The sequence below is a fragment of the Schistocerca cancellata genome, chromosome 5 (genome assembly GCF_023864275.1).
Source record: "Schistocerca cancellata isolate TAMUIC-IGC-003103 chromosome 5, iqSchCanc2.1, whole genome shotgun sequence".
Classification (NCBI taxonomy): Eukaryota; Metazoa; Arthropoda; class Insecta; order Orthoptera; family Acrididae; genus Schistocerca; species Schistocerca cancellata.
Window position 1 is genome coordinate 43375267 of NC_064630.1, and position 21922 is coordinate 43397188.

General features: G+C 42.4%; 1 protein-coding gene across 1 annotated transcript in view; it reads right to left on the reverse strand.

The window, feature by feature from the left end:
- Positions 1–18109, reverse strand: part of LOC126188358 (uncharacterized) — a 59397-nt gene extending 41288 nt beyond the window's left edge. The window contains exon 1 of the mRNA XM_049929957.1: positions 17881–18109. Coding sequence (XP_049785914.1) covers positions 17881–18109 — 229 coding nt within the window. The remainder of the gene's footprint in view (positions 1–17880) is intronic.
- Between the last annotated feature and the right edge of the window lie 3813 nt (positions 18110–21922).

Here is a 21922-nt window from a genome sequence, read left to right on the forward strand (position 1 = left end):
CGCTCAAGCCTTTGAGATGGTTCAAATGACTCTGAGCACTATGGGACTCAACTGCTGAGGTCATAAGTCCCCTAGAACTTAGAACTACTTAAACCTAACTAACCTAAGGACATCACACACATCCATGCCCGAGGCAGGATTCGAACCTGCGACCGTAGCGGTCGTGCGGTTCCAGACTGTAGCGCCTTTAACCGCTCGGCCACTCCGGCCGGCAAGCCTTTGAGATCCATCCCAAATATGATTAACTGGGTATACTGAAAAAAACGGGCAACACTAACTGACACACCCCCGTTTGACTCACAGAGTAGCGTCGCGAGAATTCTGGAGATGCTGGACTCGCAGGCACTGTAAGGTAGACAGCTACCCTTCGCGAGAGCCTCTTTACGAACTGCTGAAATCTTCTCAGGATACCAACCGAGTGGTGGCATCGTCTTGTAGCACTGTTTTAACGAATTTCATTCTCCTCATCTTCAACCTATCCTGAAGATGATGAGAAGCAAAGTCGTGTAAACGCTGCTACAAGACGATGCTGCCACTCGGCTGTTATCTCGATTGGTGTTTATGGGCGCTCAACATCGAGGTAATCAGCGCTGTTATCTCGAGAACATTTCATCACCGAAATTCCCAAATAGGTGTGTACAATGTTTCATGGACGAGTATCAGGTGAGGAATCTTGGAACGTACTTTAGCCGCCTACATATCGCTCACGCCGGACCCCGAAGACAAGATGATACGGACAACTGCGAGCGCAGGTGCATTCACGCAGTCATTCTTGTCCGGAACCTTACCTTACTCGGTCAGTTTCAATATTGACTGAGCTACCCAAGCACGGATCACGACACAGTCTCACAGCTTTGCATCCGCCACTACCTCGTCTCCTGTCTAGCAAACTTCACAGAAGTTCTGTTATATACCTTGCGGTGTCAGCAGCACAGCTCACGCTGTCATCTGGCACGGTATATGTAGACATTTTTCAGTAGGAGCCTAACAAGCGTATAAACTCTTCTGCCCTAACTCCACACGAAAATTCGTTATGGACAGTGTGGTATCAGCGCAAGGCACCACACTTGCTAGGTTGTAGTCTTCAAATCGGCCGCGGTCCGTCAGTACACATCGGACCCGCTGTTCGCCACTGTCGACGCTTGCCTTCGACCATAGATACTAGTAGGCTGGCTTTGCTATGCAAAAGCTATAGGGCTGGTGTGGCTCCAACATAAACCACGTGACTGTTGGCAAAACGTGGCGGGATTTCAAATCAGCGGTCTGCCATCCTATGTTTGTATCGTATTTTCTCCACTTTTCTCAGTTGACTGCCAAACGCTTCCAACAAAAATTACCTTTTTATTTGCGAAAAATTATGTCAGAACTACATTTGACCTGGATTTGTTCACAGTACCGTTTATAAAATCTAACAAATACATCGAACGCCCCTCTGGAGGGCGGCGGGAAGAAATTACTATAAACTATCAATTAAAGTAAAATGTCGTAAAAATCTTTTAAACAGTAAGAGTTTGCTCTTGTCAAAACTTTAAACATTGCATTCGCCGCGTTTTGAGCTCTAGTCACTTACAAAAGAAAATGGGATATGGGAATTATGTCAACTATAGGTGCCAAAATTGTCGACTTTAGGAGCAGGTCCATTTTAGAATCTCAATTTTATGTGCACTTCAAAGGTTCAGTTCCCAATATTTTTACAAAAGTTTAAACTATCAGTTTACAAAAAAATAATATTTTAGATGAAAGGTGAGACTTTGAAGTTTCAGAAAATAATTTTGGAGTCTAGGTTCTCCTCGAAGTGCTTCGAGCACAGGCGCGTATGTGCAGATGGTTTAAACTTTCCCGTTTCAGGGGCTGTATCCAAAGCTGGGTACCCGTGGTCTAGGGGTAGCGTCTTCGATTCATAATCAAAACGTCTTCGGTCCCGGGTTCGATCCCCACCACTGCCTAAATTTTGATAAATAATCAGCATTGGCGGCCGAAGACTTCCGGCATAAGAAGTCAGCCTCATTCTGCCAACGGCCTTGTCAAAGAGGGCGGAGGAGCGGATAGAGGTTCAGGGCACTCTCTTGTCCTAGGGGTGGGAAATTGCCCCTAAAGGCGGAAGAATCAGCAATGATCAACGACATGAGGATGCAGAAGGCAATGGAAACCACTGCATTAAAGACACGTAACGTGTATCTACAGGACATGTGGCCTGTAATTGAAGAAGTGTCATGATGACCTCTCCATTGGCAAAAGATTCTGGAATAGTCCCCCATTCGGGGACTGCCAAGGGGGAGGTTACCATGAGAAAAAGATTGAATAATTTACGAAAGGATAACGTTCTATGAGTCGGGGCGTGGAATGTCAGAAGTTTGAACGTGGTAGGGAAACTAGAAAATCTGAAAAGGGAAATGCAAAGGCTCAATCTAGATATAGGAGGGGTCAGTGAAGTGAAGTGGAAGGAAGACAAGGATTTCTGGTCAGATGAGTATCGGCTAATATCAACAGCAGCAGAAAATGGTATAACAGGTGTAGGATTAGTTATGAATAGGAAGTTAGGGCAGAGGGTGTGTTACTGTGAACAGTTCAGTGACTGGGTTTTTCTAATCAGAGTCGACAGCAGACCAACACCGACAACGATAGTTCAGGTATACATGCCGACGTCGCAAGCTGAAGATGAACAGGTAGAGAAAGTGTATGAGGATATTGAAAGGGTAATGCAGTATGTAAAGGGGGACGAAAATCTAATAGTCATGGGCGACTGGAATGCAGTTGTAGGGAAAGGAGTAGAAGAAAAGGTTACAGGAGAATATGGGCTTGGGACAAGGAATGAAAGAGGAGAAAGACTAATTGAGTTCTGTAACAAGTTTCAGCTAGTAATAGCGAATACCCTGTTCAAGAATCACAAGAGGAGGAGGTATACTTGGATAAGGCCAGGAGATACGGGAAGATTTCAATTAGATTACATCATGGTCAGACAGAGATTCCGAAATCAGATACTGGATTATAAGGCGGACCCAGGAGCAGATATAGACTCAGATCACAATGTAGTAGTGATGAAGAGTAGGCTGAAGTTCAAGACATTAGTCAGGAAGAATCAATACGCAAAGAAGTGGGATACGGAAGCACTAAGGAATGACGAGATACGTTTTAAGTTCTCTAACGCTATGGATACAGCAATAAGGAATAGCGCAGTAGGCAGTACAGTTGAAGAGGAATGGACATCTCTAAAAAGGGCCATCACAGAAGTTGGGAAGGAAAACATAGGTACAAAGAAGATAGCTGCGAAGAAACCATGGGTAACAGAAGAAATACTTCAGTTGATTGATGAAAGGAGAAAGTACAAACATGTTCCGGGAAAATCAGGAATACAGAAATACAAGTCACTGAGGAATAAAATAAATACGAATTGCAGGGAAGCTAAGACGAAATGGCTGCAGGAAAAATGTGAAGACATCGAGAAAGTTATGATTGTCGGAAGGACAGACTTAGCATACAGGAAAGTCAAACCAACCTTTGGTGACATTAAAAGCAACGGTGGTAACATTAAGAGTGCAACGGGAATTCCACTGTTAAATGCAGAGGAGATAGCAGATAGGTGGAAAGAATACATTGAAAGTCTCTATGAGGGTGAAGATTTGTCTGATGATAGAAGAAGAAACAGGAGTCTATTTAGAAGAGATAGGGGATCCAGTATTAGAATCGGAATTTAAAAGAGCTTTGGAGGACTTACGGTCAAATAAGGCAGAAGGGATAGATAACATTCCATCAGTATTTCTAAAATCATTGGGGGAAGTGGCAACAAAACGACTATTCACGTTGGTGTGTAGAATATATGAGTCTGGCGATATACCATCTGACTTTCGGAAAAGCATCATCCACACAATTCCGAAGACGGCAAGAGCTGACAAGTGCGAGAATTATCGCACAATCAGCTTAACAGCTCATGGATCGAAGCTGCTTACAAGAATAATATACAGAAGAATGGAAAAGAAAATTGAGATTGCGCTAGGTGACGATCAGTTTGGCTTTAGGAAAAGTAAAGGGACGAGAGAGGCAATTCTGACGTTACGGCTAATAATCGAAGCAAGGCTAAAGAAAAATCAAGAGACTTTCATAGGATTTGTCGACCTGGAAAAAGCGTTCGACAATATAAAATGGTGCAAGCTGTTCGAGATTCTGAAAAAAGTAGGGGTAAGCTATAGGGAGAGACGGGTCATATACAATATGTACAACAACCAAGAGGGAATAATAAGAGTGGACGATCAAGAACGAAGTGCTCGTATTAAGAAGGGTGTAAGACAAGGCTGTAGCCTTTCGCCCCTACTCTTCAATCTGTACATCGAGGAAGCAATGATGGAAATAAAAGAAAGGTTCAGGAGTGGAATTAAAATACAAGGTGAAAGGATATCAATGATACGATTCGCTGATGACATTGATATCCTGAGTGAAAGTGAAGAAGAATTAAATGATCTGCTGAACGAGATGAGCAGTCTAATGAGTACACAGTATGGTTTGAGAGTAAATCGGAGAAAGACGAAGGTAATGAGAAGTAGTAGAAATGAGAACAGCGAGAAACTTAACATCAGGATTGATGGTCACGAAGTCAATGAAGTTAAGGAATTCTGCTACCTAGGCAGTAAAATAACCAATGACGGACGGAGCAAGGAGGACATCAGAAGCAGACTCGCTATGGCAAAAAAGGCATTTCTGGCCAAGAGAAGTCTACTAATATCATATACCGGCCTTAATTTGAGGAAGAAATTTCTGAGGATGTACGTCTGGAGTACAGCATTGTATGGTAGTGAAACATGGACTGTGGGAAAATCGGAACAGAAGAGAATCGAAGCATTTGAGATGTGGTGCTATAGACGAATGTTGAAAATTAGGTGGACTGATAAGGCAAGGAATGAGGAGGTTCTACGCAGAATCGGAGAGGAAAGGAATATGTGGAAAACACTGATAAGGAGAAGGGACAGGATGATAGGACATCTGCTAAGAGATGAGGGAATGACTTCCATGGTACTAGAGGGAGCTGTAGAGGGCAAAAACTGTAGAGGAAGACAGAGATTGGAATACGTCAAGCAAATAATTGAGGACGTAGGTTGCAAGTGCTACTCTGAGATGAAGAGGTTAGCACAGGAAAGGAATTCGTGGCGGGCCGCATCAAACCAGTCAGTAGACTGATGACCAAAAACAATAATCCAAAGCTGCCTTTGGTTTTCATCCTTAGGGAACCTATGAGTAGGAACGAGAAACAATTATACTTACTTCTGTAACCGAATTATCACAGATACTTTCCAAAATGTAATATGAGTCTGACTTTACAGGCATCACGTTCAACACTTTAATTTACGTGACCCTCTATTTCAAGTGTAAAAAACATATAAAAGTCACTTCAGCAGTTTTCAATAAACGCATCTGCACTATCATAGAAACACTTACACGTGAAATGTAATGCCATTTCCCCCGACAAAACGCTGAGTACAGCCATAAGCGCAACATGAAACAACCATGTTTTGCCAACATTCACGTGACTTCAGCCCAGAGATGTTTGAGCCACGAAAATGACGTCAGGACCAGTCTATTATATTTATGGTCGAAGACGCTAGCAGACCGAGCGCCGCCACTCGGCTGGTCTTACGAGACAAGCTGGCGCACTGTCCAGTTCTACAGCCGACTTTAATAGGAATGGTTCACTTGTTATAGCTTCAGAGATCTCATTTGCAGAGACGCTAGTTAGCATAGCCTTCAGCTGAGTCAGTAGCTACGACCTAATCAGGTGCCATATACAGTTTATGTATTGACAACTGATCTATATATGTGAAGCAATCAGAATTGTAGAAAAAAATGGTTCAAATGGCTCTGAGCACTATGGGACTTAACATCTGTGGTCATCAGTCCCCTAGAACTTAGAACTACTTAAACCTAACTAACCTAAGGACATCACACACATCCATGCCCGAGGCAGGATTCGAACCTGCGACCGTAGCAGTCGCGCGGCTCCGGACTGAGCGCCTAGAACAGCTAGACCACCGCGGCCGGCTCAGAATTGTAGAGAAGCATTCGCAGTTCAGTCTATAGCTGCACTTGTAAATATTATTGTACAAAGTCAAGAGCGACGTTCACCGCTGATGTTGAATTAAAGCTAAGTATTTAATTGTGTACCTGTCTACTAACTTTCTAATCACCTAAGATGTTCTACATACATCCCGTCAAGTATAGTTCATTGATCCTCACGTCAGTCTACGTGATTAACGCGTGCAATTAATGGCCACACCTCGTGATCAGACTGAGAGTCAAATTGCGTGACTCAGCTGGGTCACTCTTTTCCCATGAGGCCCATAGTTCCGCCAACAACAATGGGAACAACAATGTTTCACACCCGGGTATTTCGCATCGCTCTGTCTCTAGTTATACTTTGACTGAAATCAAAATCCAGACACGGAATGGTTGGACGCTCGCCAGTCGATACGCAGAGAGCGCAATAAGATCGGGTACTGAGTAAAGACATTTCTAATGTCAAGATTTCAACAGGAAATTGCCAAAGCATTCATAACGAAGTCATTGAATTTACAGCCCTTAATTAGCGTGTATGTAGTTTGTCACAGTGTAATTTCTACAGAGTAGCCTCATAAACAAACTAGTAAGACGAAAAGACTTACGTTGTTAACATCATTCATCTTGTAACAGAGTGCTTGGCTAAAAAGCTGCCTCCTAAACAGATCACTCGTATTCAACAATGAAATTTTTACTACTGCGTTCATACCTATACTCTGCAAACCACTGTGAAGTGAATGGCAGAGGGTACATCCTATTCTCCCACTTATTAGGGCTTTTTGCCATTGCACTCACTCACGGACCGTCGGATGAATGACCGTTTCAAGGCCTCCGTGCGTGCTGTGATTAATCTAGTCTTCTTGATCCCTACGGGAACGACACTTAGTGGCTCTAGACTATTCTTAGAGTCATCATTAAATGCCGCTTCTTGAAACTTTATAAGTAGGCGTTCTCGGGATAGTCTACGCCTATCTTCAAGAGTCTGTCAGTTCAGTTCTTTCAACATCTTTGTGATATTATATCACGGAACAAACAAACCTGTGACTGTTCATGCTGCCCTTCTCTGTATAAGTTCAGTATCCCATGTCACTCGTATGTGGTATGGGTGCCACACACTTGAGCAATATTCTAGAATGGGTGGCATGAGTGATTTGCACGCAATATCCTTCGTAGACCTCCTCATGAACCATGGACCTTGCCGTTGGGGAGGTTTGCGTGCCTCAGCGATACAGATAGCCGTACCGTAAGTGCAACCAAAACCGGGGGTATCTGTTGAGAGGCCAGACAAACGTGTGGTTCCTGAAGAGGGGCAGCAGCCTTTTCAGTAGTTGCAGGGGCAACAGTCTGGATGATTGACTGATCTGGCCTTGTAACACTAACCAAAACGGCGTTGCTGTGCTGGTACTGCGAACGGCTGAAAGCAAGGGGAAACTACAGTCGTATTTTTTTCCGAGGGCTTGCAGCTTTACTGTATGGTTAAATGATGATGGTGTCCTCTTGGGTAAAATATTCCGGAGGTAAAATAGTCCCCCATTCGGATCTCCGGGCGGGGACTACTCAAGAGGACATCGTTATCAGGAGAAAGAAAACTGGCGTTCTACAGATCGGAGCGTGGAATGTCAGATCCCTTAATCGGGCAGGTAGGTTAGAAAATTTAAAAAAGGAAATGGATAGATTAAAGTTAGATATAGTGGGAATTAGTGAAGTTCGGTGGCAGGAGTAACAAGACTTTTGGTCCGGCAAATACAAGTTTATAAATACAAAATCAAATAGGGGTAATGTAGGAGTAGGTTTAATAATGAATAAAAAATAGGAGTGCCGGTAAGCTACTACAAACAGCATAGTGAACGCATTATTGTGGCCAAGATAGACACGAAGCACACGCCTACTACAGTAGTACAGGTTTATTTGCTAACTAGCTCCGCAGATGACGTAGAAATTGAAGAATTGTAGCCCGCATCTCGTGGTCGTGCGGTAGCGTTCTCGCTTCCCACGCCCGGGTTCCCGGGTTCGATTCCCGGCGGGGTCAGGGATTTTCTCTGCCTCGTGATGGCTGGGTGTTGTGTGATGTCCTTAGGTTAGTTAGGTTTAAGTAGTTCTAAGTTCTAGGGGACTGATGACCATAGATGTTTAGTCCCATAGTGGTCAGAGCCATTTGAACCTTTTTTTTGAAGAATTGTATGATAAAATGAAAGAAATTACTCAGATAGTGAAGGGAGACGAAAATTTAATAGTCATGGGTGACTGGAATTCGGTAGTAGGGAAAAGGAGACAAGGAAACGTAGTAGGTGAATATGTATTGGGCGTAAGAAATGAAAGAGGAAGCCGCGTGGTAGAATTGTGCACAGAGCATAACTTAATCATAGCTAACACTTGGTTCAAGAAACATGAAAGAAGGTTGTGTACATTGAAGAACCCTGGAGATACTGACAGGTTTCAGACAGATTATATAATGGTAAGACAGAGATTTAGGAACCAGGTTTTAAATTGTAAGACATTTCCAGGGACAGATGTCTACTCTGACCGCAATCTATTGTTTATGAACTGTAGATTAAAACTGAAGAAACTGCAAAAAGGTGGGAATTTAAGGAGATGGGACCTGGATAAACTGAAAGAACCAGAGGTTGTACAGAGTTTCAGGGAGAGTATAAGGAAACAATTGACAGGAATGGGGGAAAGAAATGCAGTAGAAGAAGAATGGGTAGCTTTCAGAGATGAAATAGTGAAGGCAGCTGAGGATCAAGTAGGTAAAAAGACGAGGGCTAGTAGAAATCCTTGGGTAACAGAAGAAATATTGAATTTAATTGATGAAAGGAGAAAGTGTAAAAATGCAGTAAATAATGCAGGCAAAAAGGAATACAAACGTCTCAAAAATGAGATCGACAGGAAGTGCAAAATGGCTAAGCAGGGATGGCTAGAGGACAAATGTAAGGATGTAGAAGCTTATCTCACTAGGCGTAAGATAAATACTGCCTACAGGAAAATTAAAGAGACCTTTGGAGAAAAGAGAACCACTTGTATGAATATCAAGAGCTCAGATGGAGACCCTGTTCTAAGCAAAGAAGGGAAAGCAGAAAGGTGGAAGGTGTATATACAGGGTCTATACAAGGGCGATGTACTTGAGGACAATATTATGGAAATGGAAGAGGATGTAGATGAAGATGAAATGGGAGATACGATACTGCGTGAAGAGTTTGACAGAGCACTGAAAGACCTGAGTCGTAACAAGGCCCTGGGAGTAGATAACATTCTATTAGAACTACAGACAGCCTTGGGAGAGCCAGTTCCGACGAACTCTACCATCTGGAGAGCAAGATGTATGAGACAGGCGAAATAACCTCATATTTCAAGAAGAATATAATAATTCCAATCCCCAAGAAAGCATGTGTTGACAGATGTGAAAATTACGGAACTATCAATTTAATAAGTCACGGCTGCAAAATACTAACGCGAATTCTTTACAGACGAATGGAAAAATTAGTAGAAGCCGACCTCGGGGAAGATCAGTTTGGATTACGTAGAAATATTGTAACACGTGAGGCAATACTGATCCTACGACTTACCTTAGAAGTTAGATTAAGGAAAGGCAAACCTACGTTTCTAGCATTTGTAGACTTAGAGAATGCTTTTGATAATGTTGACTGGAATACTTTCTGTAGGTGGGAGGGGTAAAATACAGGGAGCGAAACGCTATTTACAATTTGTACAGAAAGCAGATGGCAGTTATAAGAGTCGAGGGGCATGGAAGGGAAGCAGTGGTTGGGGAGGGAGCGAGACAGGGTTGTAGCCTATCGCCGATGTTATTCAATCTGTATATTGAGCAAGCAATAAAGGAAACAAAAGAAAAGTTCGGAGTAGGTATTAAAAATCCATGGAGAAGAAATAAAAAAATAAAAACTTTGAGGTTCGCGGATGACATTGTAATTCTGTCAGAGACAGCAAAGAACTTGGAAGAGCAGTTGAACGTAATGGATGGTGTCTTGAAAGAAGGATATAAGATGAACATCAACAAAAGCAAAACGAGGATAATGGAATGTAGTCGATTTAGGTCGGGTGATGCTGAGGGAATTAGATTAGGAAATGAGACACTTAAAGTAGTAAAGGAGTTTTGCTATTTGGTGAGCAAAATAACTGATGATGGTCGAAGTAGAGAGGATATAAAATGTATACTGGCAATGGCAAGGAAAGCGTTTCTGAAGAAGAGAAATTTGTTAACATCGAGTATAGATTTAAGCGTCAGGAAGTCGTTTCTGAAAGTATTTGAATGGAATGTAGCCATGTACGGAGTTGAAACATGGACGATAAATAGTTTAAGCAAGAAGAGAATAGAACCTTTCGAAATGTGGTGCTACAGAAGAATGCTGAAGATTAGATGGGTAGATCACATAACTAATGAGGAGGTATTGAATAGGATTGGGGAGAAGAGAAGTTTGCGACACAACTTGACTAGAAGAAGGGATCGGTTGGTAGGACATGTTCTGAGGCATCAAGGGACACCAATTTAGTATTGGAGGGCGGCGTGGAGGGTAAAAATCGTAGAGGGAGACCAAGGGATGAATACACCAAGCAGATTCAGAAGGATGTAGGTTGCAGTAGGTACTGGGAGATGAAGAAGCTTGTACAGGATAGAGTAGCATGGAGAGCTGCATTAAACCTGCCTCACGACTGGAGACCACAACAACAACAACATCCTTCGTAAACTGATCGCATTTTCCTAATATTCAACCAATTTACCCAAGTCTCCTACCTGATTTACCTACGACTGAGCCTATGTGATCGTTACATTTCACATTCCTACAAATTGTTACACACATGTTTCTTTATGAGTTGACCAATTCCAGCTGCGACTCTTTCCTATTATAGTCACAGGCTGTTACATTTTTTCGTTTTGTCAAATGCACAGTTTTTGTATGTCAAACATTTGAAGCAAGCTGCTAATCTTTGCACCACATTGAAATGTTATCGCAAACTGACAGTATATTTGTGCAGGTTCTTTCAGACAATTCTTAATTGTAGGTGTGAGGTAACGGGCAATTTGTGGCGCCCTGAAAATATTCAAAGTTCGGAGTTGGCATGGCCGTACAGGCCGCTCGGCAAGCCGGGCCTCCTCAGCAACCGCGTGGTGGCGAACGTTAGCCGGAGCAAGAGGGGCAGCCCGCGTGGCTGCGAATTCCATTATGACGCTGTGTCGAGGAATGGGCTTTGTGTTGATGAAGGAGATTTGTGTGCCGGGAGTGCCAAAGATGGTGGACTTCGTGAAACCATAATGGCAGACATTTCACAGTTCATGTAGAAATTAATAAGAGCCAGAGGAATCATGATACTTTAAAAAGAAACATGTTCACTACCATAATTTTCACGACGATTCTGATGGTGTAATTTTCTATATCTTTATTAGTTTAAAGTTTAGTATCTCCCTGTAATTATACAAGTAACACCCAACAGCGAATTTCCAAAATCTGAACGGTTCATCCGATGTTCTTTATTGACGTGACTTTAGAAAGCTGTTAGTGTAAAACTAAATTGGTATGAATTACATGTATGTAACTTGAATAGTACATGAGTTATTGGAGGTCAAAGTGGCCAATTACATTACATCAGTCCATAAGTACTCCACAGTTACAGAAAAAAATGGTAGCAGCATGCTTATAAATATATTTATTCGTCTATGTCTTTGTTTATATCCGATATATACTATCCGTGAAGAAATTGGTCAAACATTTACTGTTTTAGAAGGCACAGAGACATTAGGCTGCCAGTCTACTTTTGTTCAAATGGCTCTGAGCACTATGGGACTTAACTTCTGAGGTCATCAGTCCCCGACAACTTAGAACTACTTAAACCTAACTAACCTAAGGACATCACACACATCCATGCCCGAGGCAGTTTTCGCACCTGCGACAGTAGCAGTCGCGCGGTTCCAGACTGTAGAGCCTAGAACCGCTCGGCCTACTTTTGTTTCTATTCCTTTGATATATGTTTATTTGATCTGTTTATGTATTTAATAATGTGTGTTAGAGCGTGTTCATGGTCCAACCGTAGGAATATTTATTTAATTTAAAGTTATTTAAATGTAAATCCAGTATTTCGTATGTGTTTCAATATATTTGTGAGTATGCATTCGCTTGGAGACATGGCGGGACAGCTGTTCATATCTAATTACGTGAAGTAGGAATTTATTGTTTCCCCGTTATTCAACTTATATTTTATTTAATTGCTGGACCATCGACACCAATAAGTGTTTTACAGTAATAAATGGCATTCTTAAAGGTACTTCTGCTTAAACTCGTTAAAATAGTACCTGCGGAGTTTATGTAAATGCAATCTTTCATTTATAAATTTCTTTGTGACATTCAAAATTCGCAATTGCCGAGTGATAGGAACCTTCGACCATTGGATTCATGTGTGTATTTATATTGTATATTATAGACTCAGCAGTATTTGGCATGTAATGCGGCGACTACGTATCCCAGCCTACAGACAATGAAACCAGTGTAAGTAAGCTGTTTAGGTTTTTATATTGGTAACGCCACGTAGCGCTCTGTATGAAAATCACTGGCAGTGCTGTGTGCAGTCTGTGGCTAGTTTGCATTGTTGTCTGCCATTGTAGTGTTGGGCAGCTGGATGTGAACAGCGCGTAGCGTTGCGCAGTTGGAGTTGAGCCACCAGCAGTGGTGGATGTGGGAAGAGAAATGGCGGAGTTTTGAAATTTGTAAGACTGGATGTCATGAACTGTTATATATATTATGACTTTTGAACACTATTAAGGTAAATACATTGTTTGTTCTCTATCAAAATCTTTCATTTGCTAACTATGCCTATCAGTAGTTAGTGCCTTCCGTAGTTTGAATCTTTTATTTAGCTGGCAGTAGTGGCGCTCGCTGTATTGCAGTACTTCGAGTAACCAAGATTTTTGTGAGGTAAGTGATTTGTGAAACGTATAGGTTAATTTAGTCAGGGCCATTCTCTTGTAGGGATTACTGAAAGTCAGATTGCGTTGCGCTAAAAAATATTGTGTGTCAGTTTAAGCACAGTCATGTATAATTTTTCTAAGGGGACGTTTCACCAGTCAAAACTTTTGATATTTCAACTCTGAGTCTGGGGGTACATAGTTGAGGGGCACATTTTTTTTATTTGAAAGCCCGCATAGGTAACTGCATCATCTGTAGAAGTTTGAGGGCAAGATCAATAATACACGATGTAAACAACAAGTGTCGCAACACGCTTTGCTGGGGGACACCCGAATTTCTACATCTGTCGATACTCTCGATCCAAGATAACTTGCTGCATCCTCCTACCAAAAAATCCTCAGTCAACTCAAAAAAGTCACTTGATACCCTGTAAGATCGTTCTACTACTAGTACACGTAGTTGTGGTACTTTTCGGAAATCGAGAAATACTGCAACTGCCTGACTGCCTTCATCCGTGACTTTGGAACGTCAAGTGAAGAAAGTACTAGTTGACTCTGACGTATCTGTGTTTCGGAATCCGTCCTGGTTGGCATTACATGGAGATATCTTGATAACTCTGATCAAATAGTGTGTGTAGTAAAATATAGATTTCGTTTTAGTCTTTATTCGCTTAGAAAGTTTATACTGTTTGTCATTTATTTACTACCATTTAATTTGTTGTGGGCAATATTTTTCTCCAGTACAGTGGATTTAAGTAATCTTTTTCAGTAATGCTTTATTTTTAATAAATCTAGGTAGGTTCATAGGATTTTCCAAATCTGCAGAGAAAAAATTTACAGGGGTAGTTTCACCCATAAGGCGATGAGGCTTAACGTTGATGTAAGGTTCTACAAAGATGACGCAAACAAAACCTTGCTCCTTTTCTAGTATGAAACGTCCCCTTAGAACAATTATACACGACTGTGCTTAAACTGACACACAATATTTTTTTTTTTTTTAGCGCAACGCAATCTGACTTTCAGAAATCCCTACAAAGGAGTGGCCCTGACTAACATTAACCTGTACCTTTCACAAATCACTTACCTCACCAAAAATCTTCGTTATTCGAACTACTGCAATACAGCGAGCGCCACTACTGCCAGCTAAATAAAAGATTCAAACTACGGAAGTCACTAACTACTGATAGGGATAGTTAGCAAATGAAAGATTTTAATAGAGAACAAACAATGTATTTACCTTAATAGTCATAATATATATATCAGTTCATGACATCCAGTCTTCCAAATTTCAAAACTCCGCCATCTCTCTCCCCACATCCACCACTGCTGGCGGCTCACCTCCAACTGCGCAACGCTACGCGCTGTTCACATCCAGTTGCCGCTGCCCAACACTACAATGGCAGACAACAATGCAAACTAGCCACAGGCTGCACACAGCACAGCCAGTGATTTTCATACAGAGCGCTACGTAACGTTGCCAATAAGAAAATATAAACAGCCTACTTACACTAGCACCTGTTCATTGTAGACCGGCAGTGGAACGAAGGGTACCTAGCGACTGGAAAAAAGTGCAAGTCATCCCTGTTTTCAAGAATGTCGTAAGAGATGCATATAATTATAGGCCTATATTGTTGACGTCAATCTGTTGTAGAGTTGTGTAACATGTATTATATAGTCAACAATTATGACGTTTTTGCAGAATGAATATCGCCTCTATAAAAATCAACATGGACAGAGGTCTTGCGAAAAACCGTTCACTCTGTTCCTCCACGAGATCCATAGCGCTGGACGCAATGGCGCTCAATTTGATGAGGTGTTCCTTGGCTTCAGGGAGGCATTTAACACCGTCCCTCACTGCCGTTTAGTGAAATAAATACTAGCTTATCGAGTATCGGACCAGATTAGCGACTGGATTCAAGACTTCCTTACAGATACACCTCAACACATCGCTCTTAACGGAACACAACAGACAGACGTAAAGGTAACTTGCGTAATACTACAAGGAAGTGTCATAGGACCGCGATTGTTTACAATGTATATAAATGATCCATTAGAATGCGTCGGATGCTCTTCAAGACTATTCGCAAATGATTGCAGTGGTTATAGCAAAGCAGGAATTCCAGAAGGCGGTAACGATTAGCAGAATGACCCGCAGAGAATTTGAAACGTCCCCTTTGAAAAATTTATACATGACTGTGCTTAAACTGACACACAATATTTTTTTAGCGCAACGCAATCTGATTTTCAATAATCCCTACAAAACAATGGCCCTGACTAACATTAACCTATACCTTTCACAAATCACTTACCTCACGAAAATCTTCATTACTCGAACTACTGCAATACAGCGAGCGCCACTACTGCCAGCTAAATAACAGATTAAAACTACGGAAGGCACTAACTACTGATAGGCATAGTTAGCAAATGGAAGATTTCAATAGAGAACAAACAATGTATTTACCTTAATATTCATAATTGACATCCAGTCTTACAAATTTCAAAACTCCGCCATCTCTCTCCCCACATCCACCACTGCTGGCGGCTCACCTCCAACTGCGCAACGCTACGCGCTGTTCACATCCAGCTGCCGCTGCCCAACACTACAATGGCAGACAACAATGCAAACTAGCCACAGACTGCACACAGCACAGCCAGTGATTTTCATACCGAGCGCTACGTAACGTTGCCGATAAGAAAACATAAACAGCCTACTTACATAGTCCCCATGCTCCCCACAAAAAATTTTACAAATTGTTTTGGGCAGTGGCCAATAATGATTTGATAAAATTTTTCATAATTACAATAACAAAGAAATCAAATGCACACACTTATTGATACAATGTTGGTCAAAAGCGAAAATTTTCTCACAGTCCATAAAGATAGTCCTGATCATTCATCATAATAGTAATTACAGTTTTTTTTCACAAAGTCTCATTAGTAAAAGAAATTTCACACAGAAGTAGTGGATTTCCATGCAGTCTTGAAGAAGTAGTGTTGTCCTTCCAACGGAAAGACAGTGCTGACTCTTGACATGCTGACAGGTAATGGGCCACAACGGAGCAAACCCACAGCAGAGTCATTCGACGTTTTGAAGAATATTGGTAGGTAGGTCATCACAGATCAGACCCACTGTAATCGTGGTAGGGTCGCCATATGAAACGTCCCCTTTGAAAAATTTATACATGACTGTGCTTAAACTGACACACAATATTTTTTTAGCGCAACGCAATCTGACTTTCAATAATCTCTACAAAACAATGGCCCTGACTAACATTAACCTATACCTTTCACAAATCACTTACCTCACAAAAATCTTCGTTACTCGAACTACTGCAATACAGCGAGCGCCACTACTGCCAGCTAAATAACAGATTAAAACTACGGAAGGCACTAACTACTGATAGGCATAGTTAGCAAATGAAAGATTTTAATAGAGAACAAACAATGTATTTACCTTAATATTCATAATTGACATCCAGTCTTACAAATTTCAAAACTCCGCCATCTCTCTCCCCACATCCACCACTGCTGGCGGCTCACCTCCAACTGCGCAACGCTACGCGCTGTTCACATCCAGCTGCCACTGCCCAACACTACAATGGCAGACAACAATGCAAACTAGCCACAGACTGCACACAGCACAGCCAGTGATTTTCATACCGAGCGCTACGTAACGTTGCCGATAAGAAAACATAAACAGCCTACTTACAAATTGGTGAATGGTTCAGCCTCTGGCAGTTGACCATGAACGCAAATAAATGTAACATACTGCTCATACATAAAACTATAGTACTGATCAGAACACGCTGGGAACATTATCTTCCGTAAAATGCCCAGAGCCACCTTAAGTGGAAAAAAATGAAATGAGCGTATGGCATTGTTGGTCGGGAGGCCTCAGAAGCGGAAGTTCGGCCGCGGAGTGCGTGCCTTATTTCAGTCGACGTCACACTGGGCGACTTTCGTGCTAGTGATGAGGGTGAAATGATGACGAGGACAACACAACACCCAGTCCACGAGCGGAGAAAATCTCCAACCCAGCCGAGAATCGAACTCGGGGCCACTTGCATGGGAGGCGAGCACGTTACCACCCAGTTAAGCAGGCGGACACCTCAAGTGGAGTGACCACATAAATAGTAGGTAAAGCAGATGCCACACTGAGATTCATAGGAAGAATGTTACGGAGATGTAACTCACCCACAAAGGAAGTGACTTATAAGGCGCTTGTACGATCAGTTGTTGAATACTGTTTACCAATCTGGGATCCTAACCAGGTTGGATTGATAGAAGAGACAGAGAGGTTGCAAAGAAGAGCGGTGCGTTTCGTCACGGGGTCGTTTAGTCGTCGCAAGAGCGTTACCGAGATGGTCAACAAAACTCCATTGGAAGACACGCGTTACGAAAGAGGCGTTGTGCATGACGGAGAGTTTTACAATTGAAATTTCGAGAGCACACTTTCCGGAATGAGTCGGATAACATGTTACTTCGGCCTACATTCATCTCACGAAATGACCACGACGAGAAAATTCGAGAAACTAGAGCTAATACAGAGGCTTACCGGCAATCACGCCATTCGCTAGTGGATCAGGTAAGGGAGGATCCGTTAGTGGTACCTGAAGTACCCTCCGCCACACACCATTAGGTGGCTTGCGGAGTATGATGTAGATGTAGATTGCCAGGATCGCAGTGTCATATGGGTACCGCTCTGTCCATGCTTCGCAGAATAAAAGCTACCTGCGTAATGAACAAGTTAAATGTCAAATATAAATCGAAAGATGAGCAGCAATATAGTGACGACAGGACATATTTACAAGAAAGCTTATGGCGAACGCTTGTCGTTGAGGGCTGCCACCAGGCATGTTGTCGGGGCCACCGAGCCATTGTCAACACGGAGTCGCTCGGCTGTCGGAGGTGGGGGGAGGAACTTTTGCCTGTAGGTGGCGTCAGCGTGAAGAGTTGGCAAGTAGTTATATATGGGCTCGAGGCGCGCGTTTTGCCGCGGGCGGCGAATATCGCAGCCGCCAAGTTGGCGGAGTCAGCGGCGGGGGCGGCAGGTGGCGGCCGCAGCTTCTTGTCGCCTCCGCCGGCGGCCCCTGTCGCCCCCACCACCGCCCCCACCTCCTCCAATATGAGGCCGCACCGGAGAAGAGCTGCGGGCATGCGGTCGCTCGTGGCACCCACCTAACCAACCGCTGTTCAGTCTACGCGAAGCCCATCACTAAGACACGCTGCGGTCTGACCACCAAGCTTACGAACAGAGGTTCTTCGATTTTCTCCATGCTTTAAGGGGAGTCGTACCGCCCAAAGTGACAAAATTTGACATTTCTAATTATATGCAAATAATGAAAATATGGATGTTTATGCTTAATTTGGTGTTGGTTTTATTGAAATATTCGATTATTTACTGTTTTAAAAAATATTTGAAAATAATCATGCAATGACATTTCCGAGATTTTGGTTTCCATTATTTCGCATATTGGCATTTTTCTCTGGAACTATATAGTCTAGAAGGCCGTGGTTTCTTTTGTTTTGTAGAGAACTGTTCGTTTCATAAGTTGCCTACACTGGCGGTACTTCGCAGTACACTCTTTGAACTGTACATTTGTTTGTGTTTGACAACAACAGTTATACACTAGCCGCGTTTTAGTTTCTGTGTTTCCTGTGATAGTTTTCGTCATGACTAAACCAAAAGGAGTGTTTAAAAAATTACGAAACAAAGGAAACAGATACTACAGAACAAATATAGCAACAGTAAAACGAGTGGTTAGCGCCGAAGGGCGTGATAATTTGGTTGTAAATAGTGACAGTCCTTCTACTCCTCCGAGTGCTTCCAAGAAAAAACTGCTGGGTAATGATGTAAAATACAACTCAGCTTCACACAGTGAAACAAACTGCAATATCATTATTAATCTCCATATACTTATTTCAGTTTTGTATGAAACAGTGTGTTGTCGTATATGTGGAGGGGAAATTGAAATTTCTGAAAAGCTATCTCAACGTATTGGTCTGGTGTGCACTTTACAAATAATGTGTTTGAACTGTAAAAGCGAAAAGACTTTCAAGGCTTCAGAAGTAAGTGTAAATAATGGACTTTTTGACACTAATCTAAGATACTTCTATGGACTTAGGTGCATAGGAAAAGGCCATTACGCTGGTAAGTTTCTTTGTGGCTTGCTGAACCTGCCTAGTCCCCCTACAAAATCTATAAAATACAACTCCATAGTAAGAAGTAGCGTCAAGGCGTGTGCTATGGAGTCAATGACTACAGCAGCAGACCAGGCTGTAGCAGAAAATGGTAGTTCTGGCATAGCAATATCATTCGACTGATCCTGGCAAAAAAGAGGTTTCCAGTCAAAGAATACATGTGCATCTATTATCAGTATCGGCAATGGGAAAGTGTTGGATGTTGACGTGTTGACCATGTACTGTCAGGGTTGTAGGCAAGCAGGCAAGAGTACTGAAAAGCACACTAAGCATGAAATGAATTGTCAGAGAAACTATGAAGGAACTAGTGGAGGGATAGAGGTTGCTTCTGCAGTGAAAATGTTCCAACGTTCCCAGCATGACCATGCTGTTCGCTACATGAGTTTTCTTGGGGATGGAGACTCACTATAGTATAAGGCAGTGGTAGAGAGTAAACCCTATGGTGATTTGTCAATTACAAAACTAGAGTGCATTAATCATGTGCAAAAGAGGATGGGCACGAGACTACTTAGATTCAAACAACAGTTGGGATGTACCAAGTTATCTGATGGTCCAAGTATAAGACGTCGACCGACTGATAAACAAATCGATCAGATTAACCATCGACACACTGCCTACTCTCACCATAGGGGAAGATGGAAAGAACAGACAATACCCCTGGCGGGTCGCATAGATGTGCTGAATATGGTATAATTGATTTCCGACCAGTGATGTAAAACTTTGCATTTTCCTGTCTCATATTCTCATATCTCCACAGTTAGCACTGGAAATACTATACCTCTTTAGGGACTTGAATTTTTTATGTAGTGCATCACCTACGTAATTTTTACCGAGTGAGGTGGCGCAGTTGTTTGCGCACTGGACCCGTAATCAGTGGGATTATAGTTCAAATCCCTGTCCTCTTGTTCAGATTTCGGGTTTCTGTGATCTTTCGCTCGAGGTAATTGCTATGACGCCTCCTTCTAAAAGGGCGTGGCCCATTTCCTCCACCATCCTTTCACAATCCGAGATTGTGCTCCGTCTGTAATGACCTCGCTGTCAACTGGACGTTGTTGTTGTTGTTGTTGTTGTGGTCTTCAGTCCTGTGACTGGTTTGACGCAGCTCTCCATGCTACTCTATCCTGTGCAAGCTTCTTCATCTCCCAGTACCTACTGCAACCTACATCCTTCAGAATCTGCTTAGTGTATTCATCTCTTGGTCTCCCCCTACGATTTTTACCCTCCACGCTGCCCTCCAATACTAAATTGGTGATCCCTTGATGCCTCAGAACATGTCCTACCAACCGATCCCTTCTTCTGGTCAAGTTGTGCCACAAACTTCTCTTCTCCCCAACCCGATTCAGTACTTCTGGACGTCAAACTCTAATTATCCTTCCTTCTCCATTAGCATCCAATTTATTTGTAGTTAACATATTTTCTGTGTTTTTGGAAAACTGTGTCTTGGAAACCCATTTTATGGAAATATGGAGAAATTTTCTTCACTTGTTGCCTAAATGCGAAATTTTTTGCTGTCCTTATTTGAGGACACTGGGGCCCTTGCCAGTTATTTTGTCATTACAGTGCATACTAGGAAAAACGACAAGGGATTAAGAAACTGGTAATAATAAACTCAAAATAACGTTTCGAAACTATTCTTTATTTTATAATAAGTAATATTCAGAAACGTTTTGACCTAAAAATTCGCCAAAACTGAAATTTCGTTAAGGTCTGCTATGATATTTGGGAAAGCATTCCATACAGAGCCTACATCTACATCTACATCTACATTTATACTCCGCAAGCCACCCAACGGTGTGTGGCGGAGAGCACTTTACGTGCCACTGTCATTACCTCCCTTTCCTGTTCCAGTCGCGTATGGTTCGCGGGAAGAACGACTGTCTGAAAACCTCTGTGCGCGCTCTAATCTCTCTAATTTTACATTCGTGATCTCCTCGGGAGGTATAAGTAGGGGGAAGCAACATATTCGATACCTCATCCAGAAACGCACCCTCTCAAAACCTGGCGAGCAAGCTACACCGCGATGCAGAGCGCCTCTCATGCAGAGTCTGCCACTTGAGTTTGTTAAACATCTCCGTAACGCTATCACGGTTACCAAATAACCCTGTGACGAAACGCGCCGCTCTTCTTTGGATCTTCTCTATCTCCTCCGTCAACCCGATCTGGTGCGGATCCCACACTGATGAGCAATACTCAAGTATAGGTCGAACGAGTGTTTTGTAAGCCACCTCCTTTGTTGATGGACTACATTTTCTAAGGACTCTCCCAATGAATCTCAACCTGGTACCCGCCTTACCAACAATTAATTTTATATGATCATTCCACTTCAAATCGTTCCGAACGCATACTCCCAGATATTTTACAGAAGTAACTGCTACCAGTGTTTGTTCCGCTATCATATAATCATACAATAAAGGATCCTCCTTTCTATGTATTCTCAATACATTACATTTGTCTATGTTAAGGGTCAGTTGCCACTCCCTGCACCAAGTGCCTATCCGCTGCAGATCTTCCTGCATTTCGCTACAATTTTCTAATGCTGCAACTTCTCTGTATACTACAGCATCATCCGCGAAAAGCCGCATGGAACTTCCGACACTATCTACTAGGTCATTTATATATATTGTGAAAAGCAATGGTCCCATAACACTCCCCTGTGGCACGCCAGAGGTTACTTTAACGTCTGTAGACGTCTCTCCGTTGATAACAACATGCTGTGTTCTGTTTGCTAAAAACTCTTCAATCCAGCCACACAGCTGGTCTGATATTCCG